Here is a 24,667-nt window from a genome sequence, read left to right as displayed (position 1 = left end):
TCAGTAAATAGTTGTCTGGAACTCTTGGGAAATAAGCCATTTTAGATAGTTACTTTCTGAATAGAAAAAGTTAGGACTTTTATGTTTTAATGTATTTCTTAACGTGAAGCCCTCTAAAATGCTCTATGCAATCCTTCACCTTCTTGGAATATACATAGCCAACTATTCCGCATCTGGATCCACGTACATCACACAGGCTCACACCACCACGCTAATCTCCTGTGTAAATTTCCCGTGCACCAGAAGCTGGAAATTCTAAAGACTACATTTCTCAGACTCCCTTGCAGCTAGGATTTTGTAGGATCTCACCCTTCCATCAAGCAAATAAATACATACTTGTGCGGTGAAAGTTAAGACCGTGGCGTGGAGATGATGCAGCTCTTCTGGTCCCCAAGGTCCTGGAGGCATCTGACTCTCCCAGTGCGGTCATGATGGGGTGTTCTAGCTCTGGGCCCCAGCTCCACAGGCTCTGAGCAACTGATGGGGCACAGGAGGTGTTTTCTCTAGAAAGTTGTTTGCTTCTCCTGTCTAAGGAAAGCTTGGTTTGCTATCTCTTCCAGAAATTCTATAAATTATTCAAGGCTCTGTAAGAAAACCCTTACTATTTAATCTAGCAAATGGATTCTGTTTTCTATAATCAAAAACCCTGACCAGTATTGCTAATGATTAACACAGCATTATCACCACTTATCTTTGCCATTCTTCCTTCATCATTTTCTCCTTTTTAAATTTTCATTTTCTCTAGTTATTTCCCTTATAAGTAAAAAGGCTGGCCTTTGTAAGATACTATAATCAATCAGATAATAAATCATTATTTTCATGAGTTCAAACTGCCAATTATAATCACTGGGTCTTCTTAGCTATCTTCCCTTTAGGCAACCTTCTTCAATTTCAGTTCTAGGTTTACTATACAACTGACCCTTGAAAAACCCAGGTCTGAACTGGGCAGGTCCACTTACGTGTGGATTTTCAACAGCAAACACTATTACATGATCTATAATATAGAGGACTACATGATCCGAGGATAGGGAATTGTGGATACAGAGAGCCAATTATAAGAGGAGTTTTGACTGCTTGGACGGTCAGCGCCCCAAACCCCCGTGTTGTTCAAGGGTCAACTGTACTTCTACTAACAAAGATATGCATTCTAACTTTAATTCTTAGTCATACACTTAAATAATAGAAAAAGAAAGCGTATGAAACAAAGAGATGACTGGGCATTTAACCTGTGTTTTCATTAAAAATCATAATCTCAATAAATATTAAGTAAAAAATGAGAAGTGCTAGAAAATATTAAAGAACTATCTGGGGGTCGTAGTTATAAAACAAAGGAGGGAAGAAATAGGACAATTCAGTAGAAGCCTGACTGTGTTGAAAGTTAAGAGAGATGAGGGAGAAAATTTTCAAGTAGACCTGTCCTTAAAAAAGCCAGGTCAACACATGTTCCTGTATTCTCTACATGTCTCAGACATTAGCCTCTAATCGGAGAAAAGGATGCAGAAAGGGAGACTTGAGAAATGAAAGACAGGTGCAGAGAGCTGATACTGAATTCTTTCCTATGTTGAGAAATGAGAGGGGAAGAGAGAACCGGTGTGCACAAGGCAACTGAAAAGAACTCGGAAGGGAAGGAATGACGTGAAAAGGAACAAAGGGTGCACAAAAGGGTACGTTGGAAACATGGCCAAGGCCGCAATTCAACATGCCACCTGCAGTAACGTGTGGACAAATGGAGGGTCATGTTTACCAGCACACGTAACAAGCTTTATGAAGAGGCAAGCCGTGGCTATTAAAAAGGCGTCCACTCCTACATTACACCATGCGCACTGGTTTCTAAATTGTGCTTGGCAAAGTCCTAGGGTTCTTTGGAAATGTCTGAGACAATTCCCTCTTCCTGCAATAAGAGGAGTTCTCTATGTGTTTCCATAACTTGAAGAAATAGAGTTTGGCTGCTTAAAATAGATCGAAAATAACCATCTTAAGCACTTCGCTTTGGCTTCAAGAGCTTAACAATTACCTGCGGCAGACGGGGTGCTTACAGCTGTGATCTCAGATACCTACTGTTTTACCTAGTCAACAACCCCCCTGTGAACGCACATAATCATATCAGAAAGAGGCTCGGGGGCCAGGGAGCCCAGTTTGAAGCTCACCCACTAACCACTTCCTCGCTCAGTCACCCTGGGCAAACTGCTGCATCTGCAAATGGAGTGATAACAGGGTGTAGGTCAAGGAGCTGTTGTAAAGATGAAATGAGGTAATGACTGTAAAAGTGCTCTGAGGGTCAGGAATGTGGTAACCGCTATCTAAGTATCACCTATTAATATTATCACCAGATTGGCACATCTAATTCCATCAGCAAGGTCTTCACAGTTTATATTTTAGTTTTTACTTTCCAGGTTATTTTGCTTTTCTTATTCTCAAAGAAAATTAATGTTGAACAAAGACAAGTATTTTTCTCATTTTAGGGTTTTACCTTCCAAGTTTTTGTCCTTCTCCACTAAACGCCTTGAACCTCAATCTAGGTTTTATGTATTCTTGATCCTGATGATCCTCCATATCCAGATTCACGTGGCCTCTGTGAACCAGTCGCTGAAGCTCCAGGGGAATCTCTCTTAAAAAAAGAAAAACCACCTTTGGAGATACCACCTCACACCTGTCAGAATGGCATTAATCAAAAAGAACACAAATAACAAACGTTGGCGAGGATGTGAAGAAAAGAGAACCGTTGTGCACTGTTGGTGGGGATGTAAATTGGTGCTGCCACTGTGGAAAACAGTATGGAGGTTTCTCAAAAAACTAAAAATAGAACTACCAAATGACCCAGCAATTCCACTCTTGAGTATATATCCAAAAAAACACAAAAGCACTAATTCCAAAAGATGCATCCACCCCAAGGTTCATAGCAGCATTATTTACAATTGCCAAGATATGGAAGCAACCTAAGTGTCCATCAACAGATGAATGGATAAAGAAGATGTGGTATATATATATATATATACAATGGAATACGACTCAGCCATAAAAAAGAATAAAATTTTGCCATTTGCAGGAATACGCATGGACTTAGGGGGCATTATGATAAATGAAATAAGTCAGAGAAAGACAAATACTGTATGATATCACTTACATGTGTAATCTAAAAAAATACAACAATCTAGTGAATATAACAACAAAAAAAGAAGCAGACTCACAGATATAGAGAACAAACTAGTAGTTACCAGTGGGGTTGGGGGGAATATTGAGCTAGGGGAATGGGAGGTACAAACTATTAGATGTAAGACAGGCTACAAGGATGTATTGTACAACACAGGGAATATAGCCAATATTTTGGAGTAACTGTGAATGGAAGGTAACCTTTAAAAATTGTATAAAAATACAATAAAAATTTTAAAAAAGGAAAAAGGTTTTAGTAAACTTTTTGAAAAATGAGTCTACACTGTTGAGATTGTGATAGTTAAGTTGTGAACTTGAAAACAGCAATTTTTGCTTAATTTATAATTTAAACATTTCTGTAATGATTGACTGGTTCTCGTAGATCTTTCTTTCTTAAAGGTGCATCATATTGTTCCTTAGTGATTCTCAACATAGGGATTTTGTTGTCACGGGGAGGCTGGAGTGCTTCTGAGAGAAGGCCAAATTGTAGGGAAGCAATGTACACCTAAGTCGGCATTAGAAAATCCCGATGAGGATGTAACAGTTAATGTGAATATTTATTTCTAAACACCCTGGAGGAAGTTTGGAAATTTGACAGGGGTGATTTTGATTGTCATGTGATTCATGCGTGCTGCCCTCCTTTAGGGTCAGGATCAGGGCAGGAGATGCTCTGTCTCGGGGTCTCAACTTACGCAATGAAGACTTGTCGGGGGTTACACAGAACCACTGAGGGTCCCACCAGGGGGTCACATGGATGACAAGGCTGTTTATAACGCCTGAGCCTAAAACCTAAGGCTTAGGCTCTATCTTACATATAAGCAAAAAAAAAAATTTTTGTTTTTGGTATTGTATAAATATGCTTTGAACTTTTCAGGAACTCATCTGCCATATAAACAGAAGGAACATTGCACTTCGTTTTGCTTGGAACTGTACCAAGTGCCTGACTGCAATGCCACTTATAGTAATTAAGTTGCCAAAGTCACCCACCTCATTATTCTGTTTTTTGTGTGTCGCATCTACATGAAAAGTGCTAGACTGCACAAAGGTGCAGTCTAGGTCAGTCTATCTGTCTACTTTGTTATGTCTTCTGGTGTAATCACACCTAGGCATTAGACGTTGAAATATGTTTAATTTTATGATAAATTACCTTCCTTTACTTCTTCACCATATTTAAGATAAATTTTATATGAATGTTTTTAGAAATAATATGCATAGATTATCTTATCTATAAATTCTTCTTTGAGGATAGTGAAGATAGTGTTACAAAGTATTTGTTATAAAAAAGGGACAATGATTATACAGCTGACAACCGCTATCTGACAATCATTTTTTTCAAGAAGTCTTTTCTAAAATTGTTCTTGATCATAACTTGTACTTGAGGATATGGTGTAGCTCAAATGAAAAAAATTCTCTTAGTATACTATGACTGACCACTAGCCTACAACGTCCGTTGAATATTTTCTTTTAATAATAAATTAGTTTTGATCCATATTATAGCACAGTCATCATCATGTTCTTTTCTTCCATCTGGAAGAAACGTCATTTCAGCAGTCATGTTGACCTTTACTGAGCAGATGAGCACTTCCCCCACCCAGGGGCTCCCAAGCTCTGCCCAGTGACTCTGCAGGTTTCCAAGTCCACAGCACTAACTTCAACTCTTGCCCTTCTATTTATCACCAGCATGCACTGCTTCCCGGGTCAGCTTCCCACCTTCCTCAATGACCTCCCTCCCGCTTACAGCATTTCTTGCTTTTCTTTGGTATTCTGACATTACCTTTGTAGAATTCAAATACAAAATCCGTGCTCATTAGTTCTAAAATGCCTTTAGAGTTCCTTGACCACCTCAACTCCGATGAGTTCCCATCTCCACTCCACTTCGGCCACTCTCCTTGGACAGATTTCATCACTTGGAAAAGCCCCACCTTCAATTCCCGGATGGAGTGTAACCTCCTGCTCCAGCCCCTTCACTGCTACTTACATCTCCCAGTTCATGACCAGCCTGACACTTTTCTTCAGTTGTATTTCTACTTAGGGATGATCACACTGTCAGCTAGTGAAAGCACAATGCAGAAAAGCTTTTATAATCGTAGCAAAATCATGTGATTCCTCATCCTTTAGCCAGAAGGCCTGCTGAGTTATGATGTTCTTTAGATGGGTCAGAGCACTGTAAATCTGGTTTACTTTCACAAAGTATAACTTCAAACTAACTAACCTTTTGAAATCTTCTGCCAGCAGTAATGCCACTTTAAACGCTTTCTAATATAAGGTGCTGAAATTCAGGCATACATGCAATGAGTCACCCTGTCAATAGTAAGCAGGACAGTGGCTTAGTGGAGGAGCAGCTACCTGCTAATCAACTCCCTAATTTATGACATGACAATACCTCTGCTCAGAATTGGGACCATAGCTTCACTGGATTTTGAAAGGGACCAATGACCACTGCTCTCCCCCACCAAGTTAAGAACCAGTGACTTACAGATAGCAACATATCCTTTATATACTTAAAAATACCCTTCCCCCCAGCAACCACTTACAGAATATATTCCAGTATCTCACCCTTAAAAACCAGTAGAGCACTACTGAATGGCGTTCTGTTTACAAGAAAAAGAAGTTCCACCCTCAGTAACAAATAGAATCCAAGTAACACATCTTACCCTCTCTTAACGGACTCCAGAAACTGAGCATTTGTTGGGTCACTGTAAGGTCTCAATTCTCCATCGTCTAAGCTGAAACCATTGCTCCACAGTTTAAGCAAAATCTGAACCTTTCGGGCATACGAAAAAAGAAATACAAGAACGCGTCTGTATTAAACAATTTTAATTTTCAAATGTGATATTTACGATTTACTTTATTTAAAATATAGAGTTATTTGTACTATTCTTTATTCAGCTGAAATAAAGATCTAAACGAAGCCACGTGTGAGATCTATACTTAGCTTAATGAACGGACAATGGCTGAAATAGGAAAGGTCCGATCGCTGGACCCTGGCCTTGAAGTACAATTATTTCCGGTTCACTGAGAAGACCTAAGTCCTGAGAGCATCCAGCTACCACAAGACACCCACCCTTCTCCATCATCTCCACCTGTCTTCTTTCTTCTTCACATCTTTATCCGAGTATAACTGCTCTACAATGGTGTGTTAGTTTCTGCTTTACAACAAAGTGAATCAGCTATACATATACATATATCCCCATATCTCCTCCCTCTTGTGTCTCCCTCCCTATCCCATTCCTCTAGGTAGTCACAAAGCACCGAGCTGATCTCCCTGTGCTACGCGGCTGCTTCCCACTAGCTATCTATTTTACATTTGGTAGTGTATCTATGTCCATGCCACTCTCTCAATTCGTCCCAGCTTACCCCTCCCCCTCCCTATGTCCTCAAGTCCATCCTCTACGTCTGCGTCTTTATTCCTGTCCTGACCCTAGGTTCTTCAGAACCTTTTTCTTGTTTTGTTTTAGATTCCATATATATGTGTTAGCATACAGTATATGCTTTTCTCTTTCTGACTTACTTCACTCTGTATGACAGACTCTAGGTCCATCCACCTCACTACAGATAACTCAATTTCGTTTCTTTTTATGGCTGAGTAATATTCCATTATATACACGTGCCACATCTTCTTTATCCATTCATCTGTCGATGGACACTTAGGTTGCTTCCATGTCCTGGCTATTGTAAATAGAGCTGCAATGAACATTGTGGTCCATGACTCTTTTTGAATTATGGTTTTCTCAGGGTATATGCCCAGTAGTGGGATTGCTGGTCTACCCGTCTTCTTCTCTGCTGCAGAGCTTAACTATTTATGCCAGGGGGCCAGACAGAACCTCCAGAGACCCTCCAAGGCTAAACTATACATGTTTTAAATGAAACATAACTCCAAAATGTCTAAAGGCGAAAACAAAGAATGACTTTAGACATTTCTATGTTTATAACTCAGATAATTCTATATCATAATGGTATGTCATTTATAATAATTATTATAACATATATGTAAGCTCATTTTGACAGCGAGTCATACATTCTTTCAACAAATAGTTACGTATCTCTAAGTGCAAGGCACAATTGAGATATAAAATACAAAATTTAATTATGAAAACTTACACATAATTGTAAGTCCTTTTAATCCATGCTTCAAAAAATAACAGAACAAAAAGATTATATTATCAATTTTTAACTTTATCACAAGCTGTAGTAACTAGAGGCAAAAATCTACAATTTTTCATTTTCTTTCTGTACGTACATCTTGCAACTGATTTTCTCCATAGATGTATTCAGACCGCTTACAAAAGGAATTACCCAATCTGTATCCTCCACCTGTAAAAGACTAAAACACACACATCGCAAATGAGCTAAAAATGCACTGAGGCTTATCAAGCAAAATGGTATGATAATGTGTGATAATATATTTTAAAACTATATCAATTATAGTTAGCCAAACTGGTTTATACTTTCCAGGAAATTTTTATATTAAAATAAAGGTCTTATATTACAGAGAGGTATACTCTAGTAAGAAATTATGTTTCTTCCCACAAAAACATTAGTGACTCAGAAGCTGAAATAACTTAGGCCAATCTTAAACAAAGAAATGCATTTATACACTGAAATAATATTTTCAAGTAGAAACAGACTTTAAAAACCCACCTTTAATATTTTATGACAATCTTATAATAATTATAATTCTTGAATCATATTTCACAAAGTAAATAAGAGTTTCATAGAGAAAGGAAGAATTTTATAAATGAGTATGAGTATAAATTACCCTGAAGAAAAGCTCCATACTTATAAGCTGCTTTGATTCAACTGTAACAAATCAACTAGACTGTACTTTTTGTTTTGTTATACTAATTACAAGCTCTTCTATTTTTCAGGTAAGATAGCTTATGAGGTAAAACTGCTATTTCTTTTAATCACCATTCATATCATAAATGAGCTATTAATCTTCACGTTGCTTTCCTTTCTATAGACTAAATTATATCAATCCTATATTTTTCCTACAGAATTGGAGAACTTGAGAGAACCAAAATTACCTGAGACTTAACTGAAACAGAATTTCAAACTGTGGGTAAAGAACGAAATGAGAACTAAAATTTAAGTTTCATTAACAGAAGAGGTTCTGAGCAGTGGCTGACTCTCACAGTGACCAGACAGGCCCCCCAGGCCCACTGGACACCTACTGAGCCATAATCCCTGAGGCCACATGGTGGTTTAGAATACCTCCCAAATGATTTTGATGAGGGAACTCGGGTTGGGAAATGATAATTATAAGAATATATGACAATTATACACAAAAAGATACTTGAAGTCTTCTTTGATATACCAGTACTCTGCCAGCTGACATAGTTATAAAAGCTGTATAAAAGTTTTAGAGGAATTTAAGGCACAAAAACAACTCAATGGAGAAAGGAGAGCCTTTCAACATGCAATGGTGAAGCAACTGGACCTCCATAAGGAGAATAATGAACCTCGATGTAAACCTTATAGAAAATTAACTCAAAATGAATCATAAGTTTAAATGTAAAAAGGAAAACGATAAAAAATGTTCTAGATAACATGAAAGAAAATCTTCCGGACCTATAGTTAGATGAAGAGTTCTTGGACAAGATACCAAATACATAAAAGAAAAGAGAAGGATAAACTGGACTTTATCAAATTGAAAACTTTTGCTCCGTGACAAATCCTGGTAAGAGGATGAAAAGACAAGCTACAGACCAGGAGAAACTATCTGCAGACCATATATCTGACCAAGGACTCATACCTATTAAAATATATACAGAACTCTCAAAAGTCAACAGTAACAAAACAAACAATCCAATTAGAAAATGGGCAAAAGTCATTTTACTGAAGAGGGTAATAAAGATAATGGCAAAGAAACACATGAAAAGATGTTCAATATCACTAGCCATTAGGAAAATGCAAATGAACATGATTAGCCATTAAGAAAATGCAAATCAAAACCACAGTGAGTTATCACTACACATCTATCAAAATGGCTAAAATTATAAACAGTGATATCACCAGATGCTGGCAAGGATACGGAATAACCAGATCCCTCATACATGGTGGAGAACAGTTTGGCAGTTTCTGAAAAACCTAAACATACACATACCCTTCGACCAGGCAGCTGCACTCCTGGGTGTTTATCCCAAAGAAATAAAAACTAATTTACATACAAAAACACGACTGCTCACAGTAGCTATATGTCTGCTTTCCTTCCTTCCTTCCTTTCTTCCTTCCTTCCTTTTCTCTCTCTCTCACTCTCTCTCTCTTTCTTTCTATCCATTTTGTTAGTTAGCTGTGCCGGGTCTTAGTTGTGGCAGATGGGCTCCTTAGTTGCAGCTTGCCAGCTCCTTAGCTGAGGCATGCGATCTCTTAGTTGTGGCATGCATGTGGGATCTAGTTCCTAGCCAGGGATTGAACCCAGGCCCCCTGCATTGAGAGCACAGAGTCCTAACCACTGCACCACCAGGGAAGTCCCAGTAACTATATTTCTAATGGCCAAAAACTAGAAGCACCTAAAATTTCCCTCAATAAGTGAAGAGTTAACAAACGGTGGTACATCCACACCATGAGCACTAGTCAGGAATAAAAAAGAAGGATCTACCGATACATTCAATAACTGATGGATCTCAAGGGCTTAAGCAGAGTGGAAAAAAAGCTACTCCTAGAAGGTCACATACTGTACAATTCCATTTGTATAACATTCTCGATATTACAAAATTACAGAGATGGAGAACAGATTAGTGGTGGCCAGAGGTCTATTGAGGGCGGGGACGGTGGCAGTGACTCAAGGGGGCCACCAAGAGGAGACCGTCGTGAAGATGGACAGCATCCAGATCGAGGAGGTCACCACACAAAGCTACACCTGTGATAACACGACACAGACCTACACACAAACCCTGCACCAAGGTTAAATTCCTGCCTTTGTGACTGAACTATAATTATGTAACAACCGTTGGGGGAAACTGGGTGAAAGGCGCATAAGACCTCTCTGCATTCTTTGGCAAATTACTGTGACTCTATAATTATTTCAAGATAAAAAGGTAAACAGAGAAGTTTCACAGAAATGTTAAGAAACTGCCTCAACTTTTGACCATTAGTAGAAAGATTATATAGACTTATAAAAATAAAGCAAATATTTGAAACAAATATACAGTTAGAAAAACAATGTTTGCAAGTAATATAAAAATCTTTAGGAGATCAAATATATAAACAGCAAATTTAGTTTTTTTTTAAACTTTAATGTTACATTGCTTTTATATTTTATTTATTTATTTTATCCCTTGGCCACGCTGGGTGGCGTGTGGGAACTTAGTTCCCTGACCATGCCCCCTGCAGTGGAAGCTTGGAGTCAACCACTGGGCCACCAGGGAAGTCCCAATAGCATATTTAGTTTTAAAAATTCAGCCCTTACCTTAGATTTGTCATCACCCGAAGCTCTTGTGGCTTCATTCAGAGGGACAGCTCCATGTTCCCTTGCCTCTTTGAAAAGTTCATTCACAATTTTCCCAGTTGAAGGTTGAACTATATGTAATCCACTGCATTCATGTTCACTTGAATAGAACCTTTAAACATTACAGTTCATGAATAAAGACAGAATACAAGCATAAACTACTTTAAGGCAAAAAGCTACACAGTCTTAGGAAATAACTTTTATTTAAAGAAAGCCATTTCTAAGGCCTTGGTGGAAATATTTAATTTTAAAAATGGGATTAAGGAATTAAGTAGTATCAATAGTTTGCAGAGATTCTGGTAGCAAGTTCAGCATCCTGCCTGAGAACTAACTAGTTTGTTTCTTCCTCACTTACCCTCTGTAAGTGCTTCTCTATCACATGAATCTCTTTGACAGCTGACAACCAGAAGCTAAGCCTCTTCCCCAGAGGAATCCACATTCAGGAGGACCTGGTCAGTGAAGAGACTTCTATATTTAGATGCTGTAAATATCTAAATCCAGAGCACAGGGCTACACATAGAGTTTACTCCTCAGAGAGTTCTGATTGAAAAATTATAAGCTCCCTGTGTTAAAGGTAAACAACTTAGACCACAAACAATTTTCTCAGTGTTAACTATGTAGTGAAAAATTTCTCCTTTCTTTTCTATTTCATAATGGTCCTAGGGAATATAAACATTTCCTTCACATAAATTAGTACCCTATTTTATCTTTCAAGATTTTTTACAATCAAGAATATCAGAAAATATAACCAATGAAATATCAACAGGGAGACTTCCAGAATAAGGTGACAATCAAATCTCATATCCTTGACTACCGATACCCTCCAATTCAGTTCCTAATTTGCACTGAACTGACTCACAAAACAAAGGGGGAAAATTATATCAGCACTGGAGACTAGGGACAGAAGTCACCTTCAAGACTTTCCTAAAATTAGTACATGCAAAACTAAACAGGAAAGGGAAAGGCAGCTCAGCTCTCACGTCACTGTGAGTAGAAGAAAGATCTACACGGAAACACCAGCAGAACCCCACTACCAAGGCCAGCTCACAACCACTGAGGGTGGGGTGGGGTGGGCTCCAAGCTGCCAGCGCTCTGGTCAAGCACCCTGAGGACTAAGCTCGCCCAGCGCAGCCGCCCACGGAAGCCTTCCTGCCCAGCTGATCCTCAGAGGGCCCAGTACACACAAGCAAGGCCGAACACTGCCATGGCTGGCTCTTACGACAGCGGTCAGTGTAAGGAGGCCCTTGGTAGCAGATGCCTTAAATGGCAGCACTGAGAAGGGAAGGGGAGGGGAGGGGAGCAGGGAAGGGAAGGGGAGGGGAGGGGAAAGGGAAGCAAAGCTTCCTGCTGCAGCTACTCCTGTTGGAGCCCCTTCCCTCCTGTCTCCTGTACCTAATCTGGCAAAGTACAACGACAGACTTCCCTTTTCTCAGCCTTGGTGAGAAAGATCTTAAAGGAAAAACTTGACGTAGGAAAAGATTTACTAACTTCTTTATGGTCGCTGATTTTTTATTACCGGTATAGGAAATCTTTGCCTACCTCAGGGTCTATTTTCTTCTAGAAGTTTTCTTGTTCTCCACAGTCCATCCTTCTCCTCTTTCGTAAGTAAGTCTATACATCTGACTCTCCTTCTCGATTTCAGTGCATCTGATCATCAACGCTTGCCCACTCCCAGAGAGAGCAGCCCCCTCTATACAGAGGACTCTCAGATATATGTCTTTAGACCTCCTTACTTACGGCCCGGTGCTGAACTGAAAAGCACCTACTTGAATCCAGTTCATCTCTTCCCATTAACGATCACATTTTCTCTGGATACCAGATTAAGAAGCTTTCAGTCTTCCCCCTTTCCCGTTCACTTACTCTCTATATTCCACGTCATCACGTTTCTACAATTAATTCTTTGAAAGTATCCCACACCAATTTCACCCCTTTCTGCTCCATTCCACGGACCCCATCCTAACCTCAAATTTTAGGACCACAATTCTTTGGATTACTGCAGCTGTCTTCTTCTTGATCTGTCTCCTTATCTTGTTCTTCCCATTACTATTTATCTTACATGGTACCGCCAGACCTACTTTACCAAAAATATAATAATAATAACTAACATTTATCAACTGCTCATTTAATCCTCATAACAATGGCATTATCCCCACTTTCCACATAAGAAAACTGAAGCTTAGGGAATTAAAAAAACTTGTCCACGGGCAAAACCTTAACAGAACAGAGAGAAAAAAGTGATAGAAAGCTGAGGTGTGTCTATGTCTAGAATCAAAGCTTTATCGCTCTACTATAGTTTTTATGGCAGAAGCTACAGTGAAGAACATATACTGGCTTTCCCGGGCCTTGTGCACAAGAGCAGCTCTCCCTGGCTGTCAAGGCCGGCCGTGACGTGGCTGCATCCAGGACCGGACGCATCATGTGTGGGCCGGCGGCAAAGTGAGAGTAGGAGTAGCCTTGCTCAAAGTGCATTGAGAATTTCAAGGCAGTAATACAAAGCATTAACCCAAGCTCGCGGCCCTTCCCGGGGAGGGGCTCTGGGTGAGCGCTGAGGCTCCACGTCCACGAAGCACACCCCGCAGCACCTGCCACGAGTCTACTCAAGTTCTGCTGTTCCTTTCTGGCTTGCTCTTGGCATTTTTATTATTTTTTCTTCTGGGCCTATTTTGTTCCTTGTCTTCTGTGCTTATCCACATCCTAATAATCCTTTCAGGCCCAGCTAGGTACCAACACTGTGCTAGACATCTCATAGACTTATTGAATTCTCAAAACCATACTAGTGTCTCATGACTTGTAGGGGACATTTGTTTTAAGTTCTTACATTTTTGAACAACAAGACTCACACGTTTAAAGTCCTGTTTGTGACAGAGAAGCTTTTGAGGATGAATATGTAAAAGCAGGTGTCAGGCTAACTTCTGTGAGTTTTGCTGTAGCTCCTGCCCCTCCTCTTGTAAATTAAAAATAGATCACACTACGTGTAGAGTACTTAAGTTTCACATGATGTACACAGTGAAAATATACTGGCTTAAAATGACAATGAACAGATGAATGTTTTGATATCTAATGTTGTCCAAGAAGGGTGACCATTAATTAAGACTGTTTTCTGTACCAGATAAAGCGGTAGACATGCAATGAAACCCGGCAGATGTCAATGCTGAATATGGAGTCAAGAGAACTGCATACTTAGCATTTGAAAATATCATGCTTTGCAAGAAGAAAACATTGCCAATAATTTGCTTCACATTGTATTTTAAGCAGATTAAACATAGTATAAGCATCAACCAATATATTTAAGGCAGCTCCTCTTTTTGGATATGTAAATAATTCTAGAAATCAAATCTGAGGCACAAAGTCCTTAAAAATTGCATTATCAAATTATAACTGTTAAGGGCAACACTGTTTCAGATAGTATAAAAGAGAAAAAACCACTCATTGAAATATCTTAAGGATTATATTTGAATAGCAAGGAAAATATTAATATACTAATCTTATTTTAAGAAGTCAAATATTTTGATTTGTTATACCAACAAATTAAGTCATTCAAAATCTGTTCAAACTAGGGAACAGTGGCCAAATAGTTAATGAGTAAAACTTTGGTACATTAATATTTTGAGTGCTTTCAAAATTTCAGGGACTGTATAGATTAAGGAAGCAGTTAAAATATACAATATTATATATATATATATTTTATATATATATGTGTCTATGTATGTGTGTACAGGCACACACACACACACAAACATACATATTAAATAAGAAGTAACTGAAAGGGAGGGATATGCAAACAGTGCCAAGATACCAACCTGCAGATTCTAAAGGAAACACTGTACCTTCCGATGGAGTGGTGCGGCGGTCAGCACCTCACCCAAGTGAGCACAGAGCACCAATAGTGGGAAACCCTGAAACCATACGGCTCCTGATGTGATGTGATACACGGCAGAAAACATCACTCACTAGCGTTCTTAACAAATACGCGTAACAAGAATCTAATCGTGAGGAAACAACGACCTTGAACGTGGGACATTTTAAAAGACATCTGGCCCCGGCTCTTCAAAGTCAATGTAATAAACTTTAGATTATATAGAGGAGCTAAAAGCAGACAACAGAAAGGTTGGGGAAAATGCTCTGGATTCAGATACCAAACAGGCATTGTGAGTGGAATGCATGGCCCTTGGCTGGATCCTAAACCTGAAAGGCTCTAAGAGTATCTGACTATAGACTACGGATTAAATGATTTATGCAACTAGTGTTCATTTTCTAAGGTGTGATATGTTATCAAGGTTATAAAGGAGTGTGGGCTTCCTCTTAGGGGGTGCAGGCTGAAGCCTCTAGGGATGAAGTGCTATGATGGCTGTAATTTACTTCCATACGGTTGAGTAAAAGACAGCGTGTGCACCAATGTACCGCTGTACATAGCATGTTAACAACTGGTGAATAGCGGAGCAGACACCGCGTATATTCATTGTCCTTATCTTTGATTATCTGTGGATTTTAAAGTTTGTAAAATAAAAAGGTGGGGTGAGAATTATAAATATTATTCTTTCTTTCCATTCACGTCCAGAAAGGGATGTCATTTTACGTCCCCTATAGAAAGAAAGAAGGTAGACTAGTGACAAACAAAAAAAAGAAAGAATAACTTCCAGTGAATTTTTCAACTTCCGATAAAAGAACAGACTTTCTGAAAATGAGATATAATGGGAAAATTCAAGTTTCTCCCCAGTAATGAGATTTGCAGTACTAAAAGGACATTGAGGAAAACATTCCTGGAAAGAAGAAAACTCATGACAATAAAATATACCTGGTTCTCATCTCTTAAAACTTCACTGTTGGTTGTTTTTATAGTTCAGGGATTTTAACAACAGCAAATACTATCTAGAAGATCACTATTAGATGGGTCATCACCCAACAGAAGGAAAGACAGATTCCTGAAGTTATAGATTCTTAACTGAAGGACAGAAGACACAGAGGGGCTCCATGGATGGGCTTGAAGAAACACACAAACCCTTAAAAACGAGTGACAAAATTGTACATAAGTCTTGCTCTGGGGCAGAGGGGGTATAACTTTCATCAGATCCTCAATGAGTCCAATGACTCAAAAAAGAACCACAGTGCCCAAGAAAAATACTATTCAGTATATTATGCTATGGGATGTCTATCAAAATATTAAGTATTTAAGATAATTTTCCCATAAGTTTCTTCTGGCTTTTTGACTATTAAATAAAGTTTCAGAAATAGTATCTAAAAAACACTTATTTTAAGAAGTTATAGTTAAAAATAAATTCCCAGGGCCATTTAAAATAATGTGGGATTAGTGAACTAAAAAGGCATACAAGTTTAAAAACCAAAACAAAACTTACCTTTGAGGTGGTGTTCGTGGGTTTTTAAAGGCTGTAGCGTGAGGTCTATCAGATTTGGAAGCTTTGCATTTCACTTCATCTTCATATAATTCTGCCAAGGCCAACTATAGAATAACAGATTTGTTATAAAGTATAAAAACACTAGAAATAAACCCTTCTACACAATGACAAGTTATGAGTAGAAAATTAACTTGTAATTGAGCAGTAAAGATGTCTAATGAAAAATGAAGGCTGCTGTTTCAGAAGATGACTCCCTTCCAAAATAAAACCACTGCATCTCTTATTTATAAAATGAACCAAAATGCCACATATAGTAGAATAAATTAAAGTTACAATAATTGTTTAATTACTTTCAATGAACTATTCAACAGTTTCAAAAACTATTTGGTAACAGATCATTTTCAAAGTTGGACCTACAATTCTTTTGAAAATACTTGAGGATGTTTCACACTAATGTCAGTTTGCTCTCATCAGATCCCATAAAAATATTTCACTTAGCTGTTCAAGTTTTTAAAATCTGAGTACATAAAACAATTCCAAAATTATTCTACTTGAAAGTTTACCAGACATATAAATGTCATCAAGTTTAGGAAAATGAGCTTCTTTTCAATGAATGATATATACAGTTTATATAACTTTTAGAAAGCAATATTACCAAATTATGCTTTATAGATATATGGCTGGATATCTTCAAAGTGAAATAAACAAAGCATGGTTTTTGAAACTGGAATTTTAAGAAATTATCAAAATATTTCATTATCATATAAGTTATTTTGTTCCCACTTCTGACTTCCTTGGACAACTCAAAAACTTTCCTTTATGCCCCTTGTGGCTATTTAATTATAATTGGCATGACCATAATCTCTGGAAAATTAAAAAAAAAAAAAGACAAAAAAAAAGCCCAAATCCCCCCAAAACCCAGATGAAGTGCTCCTTCTAGAAACATGAGCAATATGAAAACTACCTCCAGGGATTCTTTCCTCAGTAGGAAAAGAAAAATAGGGAACTGGGGCAAAGTTAATTCTCTGAAGATTCCATTAATCGACCTTTAAAATATGTACACAAGAAAACGAAAATGAAAGTCTTTATTTTTCCCACCTAATTTTTTACCACCACCCCATACACATATGTCAACTTTCATATTTCTAACATGGCAATTTTGCAGGAAATCCTAATTATCAAAGTGCTGTGTAGCCTAAAAGAACTTATTAAAATCCTAACTTAGGCTCTCACTGTGTGAGCTTGGCAAATTATTTAACTTCTCTGAGCCTTAGTTCCCTCATCTTTTAATGCCTATTAAAAAAATACCTTAGAGGTATGTATGTGAAGCACAAGGCAAGTGCTCCATTACGAGAAGATATTATTAAAAAATGCTCAGCAATGATTGTGTCAGTGTTTCATTTTCCCCAAGGTTTCTTTGCTTCCTGCAGTGTTATCTATCTATCTCCTATGGTCTTTTCCTACTTATCCTCTCCAAAAGGAGAAAACAAAACAAAACAAAAAACCCACCACAAAACAAATGAGAGAGACAGAGATGGAGACAGACAGACACTCTGACTACTTGGGCCCAAAGTTTCCAGAAATTTTTACCTCCCTGAAATTTCTTCAAAACCGTGTTCCTTTATGGATTTCCTCATGAGCTGATAATATTGCTCTATGAATTACTTTTAAGCTATTCCTATTCCCATCAACGAAAATGTTATCTGTATGTCAAAGGGCCATTTCAGCCATCCTTCACGAAGCCTTTTCTAATTTTCTTAACTAAAGTGGTAGTTCTTTTCCAAATCCTCATACGCATTTATATTAAACATTACATTTGTCATCACTTGTGTACTTCTCTTACTATTTCATCCCCCCTACTATAACTTAGGTTTCCCAAATTGTTTCTAACATAGCACATGACAGGCACCCAACAAATTCTTGTTGAATTATGTAGACTACAACTCAACATGAATCATAAAGAGACACATAATGTTATAGATTTAAAAACGGAGATTATATTTGCTATAGTTTTGTACCTTGTTTTTTGCTTTAAGAAGATTTGAATAAACCCTGTAAATCAAACAATCTTCTTCTATAAAATAAATGAATAATGCAAACAATGCCTTTTGACTCCATGGAATGTGGAATATATATTAACAAAATAGGAATATGGAGAAAATTACATTACAGCAGGGAGTCCACCTAGCTGAAAGGGCCAAGTTATCACCAGTACATCATTAACTTAGAGGAAAATGAATGATATTTAGAGGGAATTAATGCCAGGATCCATGATGTACCTGAAGCGTCATATGGCATAAGTTCATAAGCAAATATTTTAAACAAAGTTATTCTATATTATTTGACATAGCAAATGACACCACAACAGAAGAGGAAATTAACTGATGCACTGGTTAAAACCAGTAGAAAACACCAACAAAATCTCAGTCAAATAGAGATAAAAATGTGTGCCCTGTGAAGTAAAGATGCACTGTGAATTGTCAGGACAGACTTCCGTGAGCTAAACAACTAGACTATGAAGAGATTTCAATTATACAGAGCGAATAAAGTACGTAAGCCCTGATAATCTTTCCTCCAGAATTTGAAATGTGAAGAATGTGAGAAAAGAACCTGACATTGCGGGTGAAAACATCAAGTAAAGAGCAAAAGATTAAAAGTACGGGAATTCCCAGTCTTAGAGCGACAACTGCCAGAAGGCATTACACGGACGTTTCAATCTAGAAGAGTGACATCAGCATCGCCTGCGGACGATGCCCAAACCCCAACTTAGACCAAGTGATTTAGAAAATCGGGGTGGGGTCTGGTGTCCGTGCTCAAACAAGCCTTCCAGGTGACTCTGATGTACGTTAAAACGGAGAACCAGCGATATGGGACACTGACATCAATAGGACGAGGGTACTTGTGACACGTGCAACACAATGCCAGACGTCTGTACCCTTTTCTTACTGATAGAACTCCCCTCTTTGCCCCATCCAAAGCCCACTCTGAACCCTAGGAAGTACTGAAGTTATTAGCCCCAATTCTCCTCAACTCCAACCTATATGGAAATAAAGAAATAAAAACAGAAATCTTTTTCTTTTGATATCATTCTGGAGGAAACCTGGGACAGAAGCATACGATCAAATACCTTACTGAGGTTTTGGGGGTGAGTACTGTCACTGACAATCCTATCCCAAACTTTCCCACTGAACGTTCCCAATTTTGGAGGAGGAAAGGACCCAAGATCTACTCTCGGTTTGAGATCCACGGGAGATTTCTGAATTTGTGAGTCAGAGGCTCACGGTGCTGGGAGGCTTTTTGGGAGACGACGATCCATCTTTCCTCTTGTGATGAATGAGGAAATCTCTCTTAACACAGATGCCGACAAACCCTACACTGCATGGCAGCTAAGAAATAGGTACTTAGTTGTACTTTTGCTATTTCCAATTATACTGTGAAAGACTCTTAGAGCGAGTTGTCAGGAAAGTTAAGGAGTATCTACTGAAAACTGAACCAAATGGGTAACTCTTAAAATAAGCATGGCTAGATTAAACAATAAAATAATCCCCCAATAATCAATATCCAAGAAACCAGCTGGGAGACAACATTATCCAATTCTTTTAAATCTTTGATACATACTCTATTTCTTCATATGCCATCACTTGATTGTTTTCAGGTTTCTTTGCAAATTCTTCACATTCTTATTAAATTCTAAGGGAAACACTATGAATACTTAGTGTATTTGATATTCCAAATAACATTCATTAAAAAAAAAATCAGTTATCTACTTGAACCTACCTACCAGGAAGTAGATAGGGGATGGAAATAAAAAAACCCCAAAAACCCTATTTTCTAATTGATGGTGAAAAGGAAGGAATTCTCACAATTGGCGACATCTACCACAGTATCTCCAACAATTTATCCTATCTTAATACAGTGGATGAAGTATAAATTTGTCAAGTATCAGGTGATCATTAACCAAGCTGTTCTCATTTTTCACATAAAAAGAAAAAAGATTTAAATTAGAGAAAGGATATTAAGTCACACAGTTTTAAGTTTAATAGCATTAGCATGGACTAACCAATGAAAGTTTTAGTATTTTTCTCCTTTAAGGGAAAAAGAACCGAATATTCACTAAGCAAGTCTGATCCAGGATAATACGGGATCGCACGGACACTTTACAGACATTTCTTTATTTCATCCTGGACACCACCATCACCTCTAGTTTACAGATAAAGAGACAGAGGATCAGAGAGGTTAAGACATTTTTCTGATATTCACATAACTACTAAGTGTCAGGGTCAAGATGCAAACCGAAGTTGTTCTGACCGGAAACTCCATTTTTTCCCCTGACAGTCCATGCTGCCTCTTACTGCTGTTCTACATTGAGTTCATCTCCTAACCTGACACCGATCTCTCCAATTCTCCAAATTTGTCATTTTATACACTGCTTATTTTGGCACTAATTCATACTCCATCTCAAAATGTTCTGTTAAATATATGCGTATCTTATTTCTGCAAAAAATAGGTAGAAATGTCTTTTATACTTCTATGCCCTTTAACAGTATCCCAGCACCAACTGTGGATTTGAGATCCTATTTATCTCTGCATTCCCGAGCTTAGCAGTATGTTACATGGCGGGTGGTCAATATGTTTGTTCAAAGAAATAGAATGAAGGTGTAACAATGAAGTAATAGAACTTTTCTACCAAGGCTTGTGGATTGAAAGTCACTTATTTTTAATTATAGCTCCCTACAGATGTTTACTTTTTGAATTTTATCAATGATCTTACAAAGAGACAGTTAAAAAAACCAACCACCTCTAAAATGAGTAGTGTGAAGCATCTGACGGAGCAAGATTTGGTGCGCTGGTATTTAGTAACTACTGTCAATGTCCTGTAACATTACAAAGTTTTATTTCTCCGTTTCTTATGTGCAATGTTTTCTAGACTGTAAGCTGTTACAACTAGGCTGGGAAGTCGTAGGATGAAATACTTTTTAGTTCACCCCTTTAAAAGCGAAAAGCTATCTGATTAAAAAGGAACCCTTTTTACACGTAAGTAATCGAGCCACAAACAGCATCCAAGACAAACAAGATCAAACCAGCCCAAGCCGTGACTCGATTTCCCCACGGCCACCGCAGCGCTTTCTTCTGCAGTGAGTCTGACCGGGGCATCAACCGGTGAAGCACTCAACTGACCCCTAACCCCCCAAACGCCATTTGACATCAGCAGCTGCTTCTTAAGCTGCAAGTGGGGTGGAGGGGAAACGAGGCTGGGGCACCACTAACAGCCGGGCTCGGACACTTGTTTCCACAGACGCCGCTCCCCGGCGCGCCACCTGGGGCGGACCCGCGGCGCCGGAATCACAGTTCGGTCCCCGGGCCGGTCTGGGGAAGGTCGGCCGCGGCCAGGGCGGTTCCTTACGTCCCCGGCCGCGCTGTCCCCGACGCCGCGCCCCCGCCCCGCCGCTCGCCGCACCTGCAAGTCCCGCGCGCTCGGGGGCCGCGGCCCCACCGCCCTCGGCCCCTCCTCGCCCGCCTCGTTGCCGCAGCCGCCCTCCGCCATCTTTCACCCGCTCCCGGCACCGCCGCCGCCGCCGAAGCGTCTCCCGCGACTTCCGGGGCCGGTTGCCTGGCAACCGAGGGGCGGGGAGGCCCCTGCGCGCCCCCGCCTCCCCAGTCCGCAGTGCGCGCTTCTTCCGGCGCCCGCCCACCTGTGCGCTCCCGCTTCTTTCCTTGAAGGAAGTTGGCTCAGAATTTCCCCGCCAAGAAGCCTCTGCGTAAACCCGGAGGCTGCTGGGCGCCTCCCTGGAGGGCAGCAAGGACTTGCGTGTTCTTTTAACCCCACAGTGAAAAACGTCCTCTGGATGTTTCATCTGATGAAAAGTGCCACCGTCCTTTTCCAGTCTCGGTCACATTCTCTCATTTCCCTGCCAAGGACTGGGTGGCACGTCGCCCCCAAAGCGTGAATTGATGCTGAGGAGGAAGAACCCTGTAAACTTTCTTTGCGATCAGAACTAGAGACTTCTAAATTCATCTGAGATTTATTCAAACTCCTGTCTTATCCCAAGCACTTTTATGCCCCCGGATGCAAAGGTAAAAAGAAGTAGTCCTGGTCATTATAAAACTCACAATCTGTGGCTTCCCTGGTGTCGCGGTGGTTGGGAGTGCGCCTGCCGATGCGGGGGGCGCGGGTTCGTGTCCCGGTCTGGGAGGACGGAGCGGCTGGGCCCGTGGGCCATGGCCACTGGGCCTGTGCGTCCGGAGCCTGTGCTCCGCGGCGGGAGAGGCCGCAACCGTGAGAGGCCCGGGTACCGCAAAAAAAAAAAAAAAAAAAAAAAAAAAAAAGAGAAAAACTCACAATCTGTTGGGAGAGGGAGAGGTATACACAGATAATAAAGTGCCATTTGCAGTAGAGCTTTGCAGGAAACGTTATGAGTGGAATGTGGGGTGTGAAGGGGAGTATTCTGTTGGCACCTGCTATGTGCACCATTGCTAGGTGCGTTCGATTGTATGTGTAATCTCGTCTGTTCCTCTGCCAGGTAAGTATTGTTATTACCGTGTTATACCTGAGGAAAGCAGATGACTAAACTCACCCTGTTATAAATGGCGGTACCAGATCCTAAGCCTCGCATTTGTTGGTTGTCCAGATATTCTTTTGAGTACAACGTTCTGCCCTAGAAATCCCGGGCTTTTCTTTATAACCCATAAAGCCAAAGGCATTTTGGCCGAATCTTGAAGGATAAGTACCCCTGGTAAACTTTGGACCAAAAGGGACCACCGGGAAAGGCATGGGTTTGAAATACCATGTTTATCCTGATAAAGTACTGCATGGCTGAACCTTAGGAGAAATGACAGAAGATGGTTGGGGGTTGGAGAGTGTGGGTGTGGATCTAGACTGGAGATGTAGGCTTAGGACAGATGCTGAACGGTCTTGCCTTAGTGAAGAGATTGAATATTATGCTCCGGGCCAGTGATTCTCAAGGCTGATGCACATTAGAACTCCCCTCCCATCCTCTCACTGCAGGAACTCAGATTTAATGAGTATGGGGTTGCACTCAAGCATCATGTTTTTATAAGCCACTCGCCAAGTGGACTTTGCTTCTGGCCGTGACAGTGTACCTGGTACTGGATTTGCCCTTCCACATGAAAAAACTAAACAAAATATATGAAACGATTATTTTCAGACATTGAACTCTAGGCGGTACAGATCTGTGCTATGCCAGAGAAGGGAAACAAGCAAAATGAGCTATGTTTGTCCTGGCTTTCTGCCTGGAACTCTCCTGCAATGCTGGTGGGAATGGAGAATGGTACAGCTGCTTTGGAAAATAGACAGTTTCTTCTAAAGTTAAATATTCAGTTATCATAAGATCCAGCAATAACACTCCTAAATACTGACCCAAGAGGAATGAAAACATATGTTTACAAAAATATTTGTACCCAAATGTCCATAGAAGTTTTATTCATAATAGCCCCAAACTGGAAACAGTCCAGATGTCCATCAACAAATGAGTGGATAACATTTCGAGAAATTCATGCCACAGAATACTACTCAACAGTAAAAAGGAAGAAATTACTGATTCACACACCATGGCTGAATCTCAAAGACATTACCTTGGGTAAAAGAAGCCAGATGTCAAAGAGCAAATATTGTCCGATTCAATTTATATGAGATTCTAGAGCAGGCAAAACTTATCTTTACCGACAGCGGTTGCTTAGGGTCAACTCTTTGGGGAAAGGATAAGCTTGGGGAAAAAGGATATGTGGGAACTTTTTGAAGTGATGAAAATGTTTTATATCGTTATTGATGGTGATAATTACACACTCGTGTGTATATGTATGTGTTAAAAACACATTGAGCTATATACTTAAAATGGGTGTACTTTATTATATGTAAATCATACATTTATAAAATTAGTTGAAAAAAACCTCCCCAGTTAATTCTGTTGTACAGCCAAGGTTGAGAACCACTGGTCTAAGGCAATTGGGAGCCATTAAGTGATTTGTGATTTAGAAAGATAATAGCGGCTTCAGTGTGTAGGATGAATCGGAGTTACAAAATTAGAAGGTTATTACAACAATGTGGGGTGATTAGGATTAAAGTGTTTTTTTTTTTTGCCTTTGCTGTGCAGCTTGCGGAATCTTAGTTCCCCAGCCAGGGATTGAACCTAGGCCCATGGCAGTGAAAGCACCAGGTCCTAACCAGTGGACCGCCAGGGAATTCCCAGGAGTAAAGTTTTATCAGTGACAGGGAGTAAAGAGAGACGCGATAATTGGTAGAGATATTAGGACCAGAGCCAATCGGTGCTGAAGTCTTACATGGGGAATATATGAAAGAAGGAGGAATAAAGAATGACATTCAGGGCTTTGGTTAGGTGATTTGGCAAATGGTGCCTCCTGTAAATGATTGAGTTGAAAGGGAGAAGCAGACTTGAAAAGACAGAAACGAGTTTGTTGTGGACGTTTTGTGGTTTCGTTTTGCTTTATTTCCTTCCAGTTTTATTGAGCTGTAACTGACATACAGCACTATGTAAGTTTAAGGGGTACAGCATAATGATTAGACTCACATACACCATGAAATGTTTACCCCAGCAGGTTTAGTGACCACCCATCAAATGGTATAGATACAAAATATAATAAAAGCGGTCATTTAGGAGATCATCAACTTAAAATAATCCTGTATATTTATAGGTTGCTGTATATAAACCTCATGGGAACCAACACTCTGCAATAG

The 24,667-nt window shown here is 39.5% G+C and overlaps 1 protein-coding gene across 5 annotated transcripts in view; it reads right to left on the bottom strand.

The window, feature by feature from the left end:
• UBXN2B (UBX domain protein 2B) overlaps positions 1-21,554 on the bottom strand; it is a 28,272-nt gene extending 6,718 nt beyond the window's left edge. For 3 of the 5 annotated variants that reach the window (XM_059043667.2, XM_067017218.1, XM_059043665.2), the window contains exons 1-7: positions 21,413-21,554; positions 15,955-16,058; positions 10,562-10,712; positions 7,391-7,474; positions 5,805-5,914; positions 2,471-2,608; positions 337-477 (exon numbers count right to left, since the gene is read on the bottom strand). In XM_059043667.2, the coding sequence (XP_058899650.1) occupies positions 351-477; positions 2,471-2,608; positions 5,805-5,914; positions 7,391-7,474; positions 10,562-10,712; positions 15,955-16,058; positions 21,413-21,499 (801 nt within the window). In that variant the 5' untranslated portion in view covers positions 21,500-21,554 and the 3' untranslated portion in view covers positions 337-350. Of the gene's footprint in view, positions 1-336; positions 525-2,470; positions 2,609-5,804; positions 5,915-7,390; positions 7,475-10,561; positions 10,713-15,954; positions 16,059-21,412 lie in introns of all 5 variants that reach the window. The other 2 variants (XM_059043668.2, XM_059043664.2) reach the window with 2 other exon arrangements.
• Between the last annotated feature and the right edge of the window lie 3,113 nt (positions 21,555-24,667).

This window comes from Kogia breviceps, chromosome 17 (assembly GCF_026419965.1).
Source record: "Kogia breviceps isolate mKogBre1 chromosome 17, mKogBre1 haplotype 1, whole genome shotgun sequence".
Taxonomy (NCBI): Eukaryota; Metazoa; Chordata; class Mammalia; order Artiodactyla; family Physeteridae; genus Kogia; species Kogia breviceps.
This window is presented reverse-complemented; position numbering and strand designations above follow the sequence as displayed.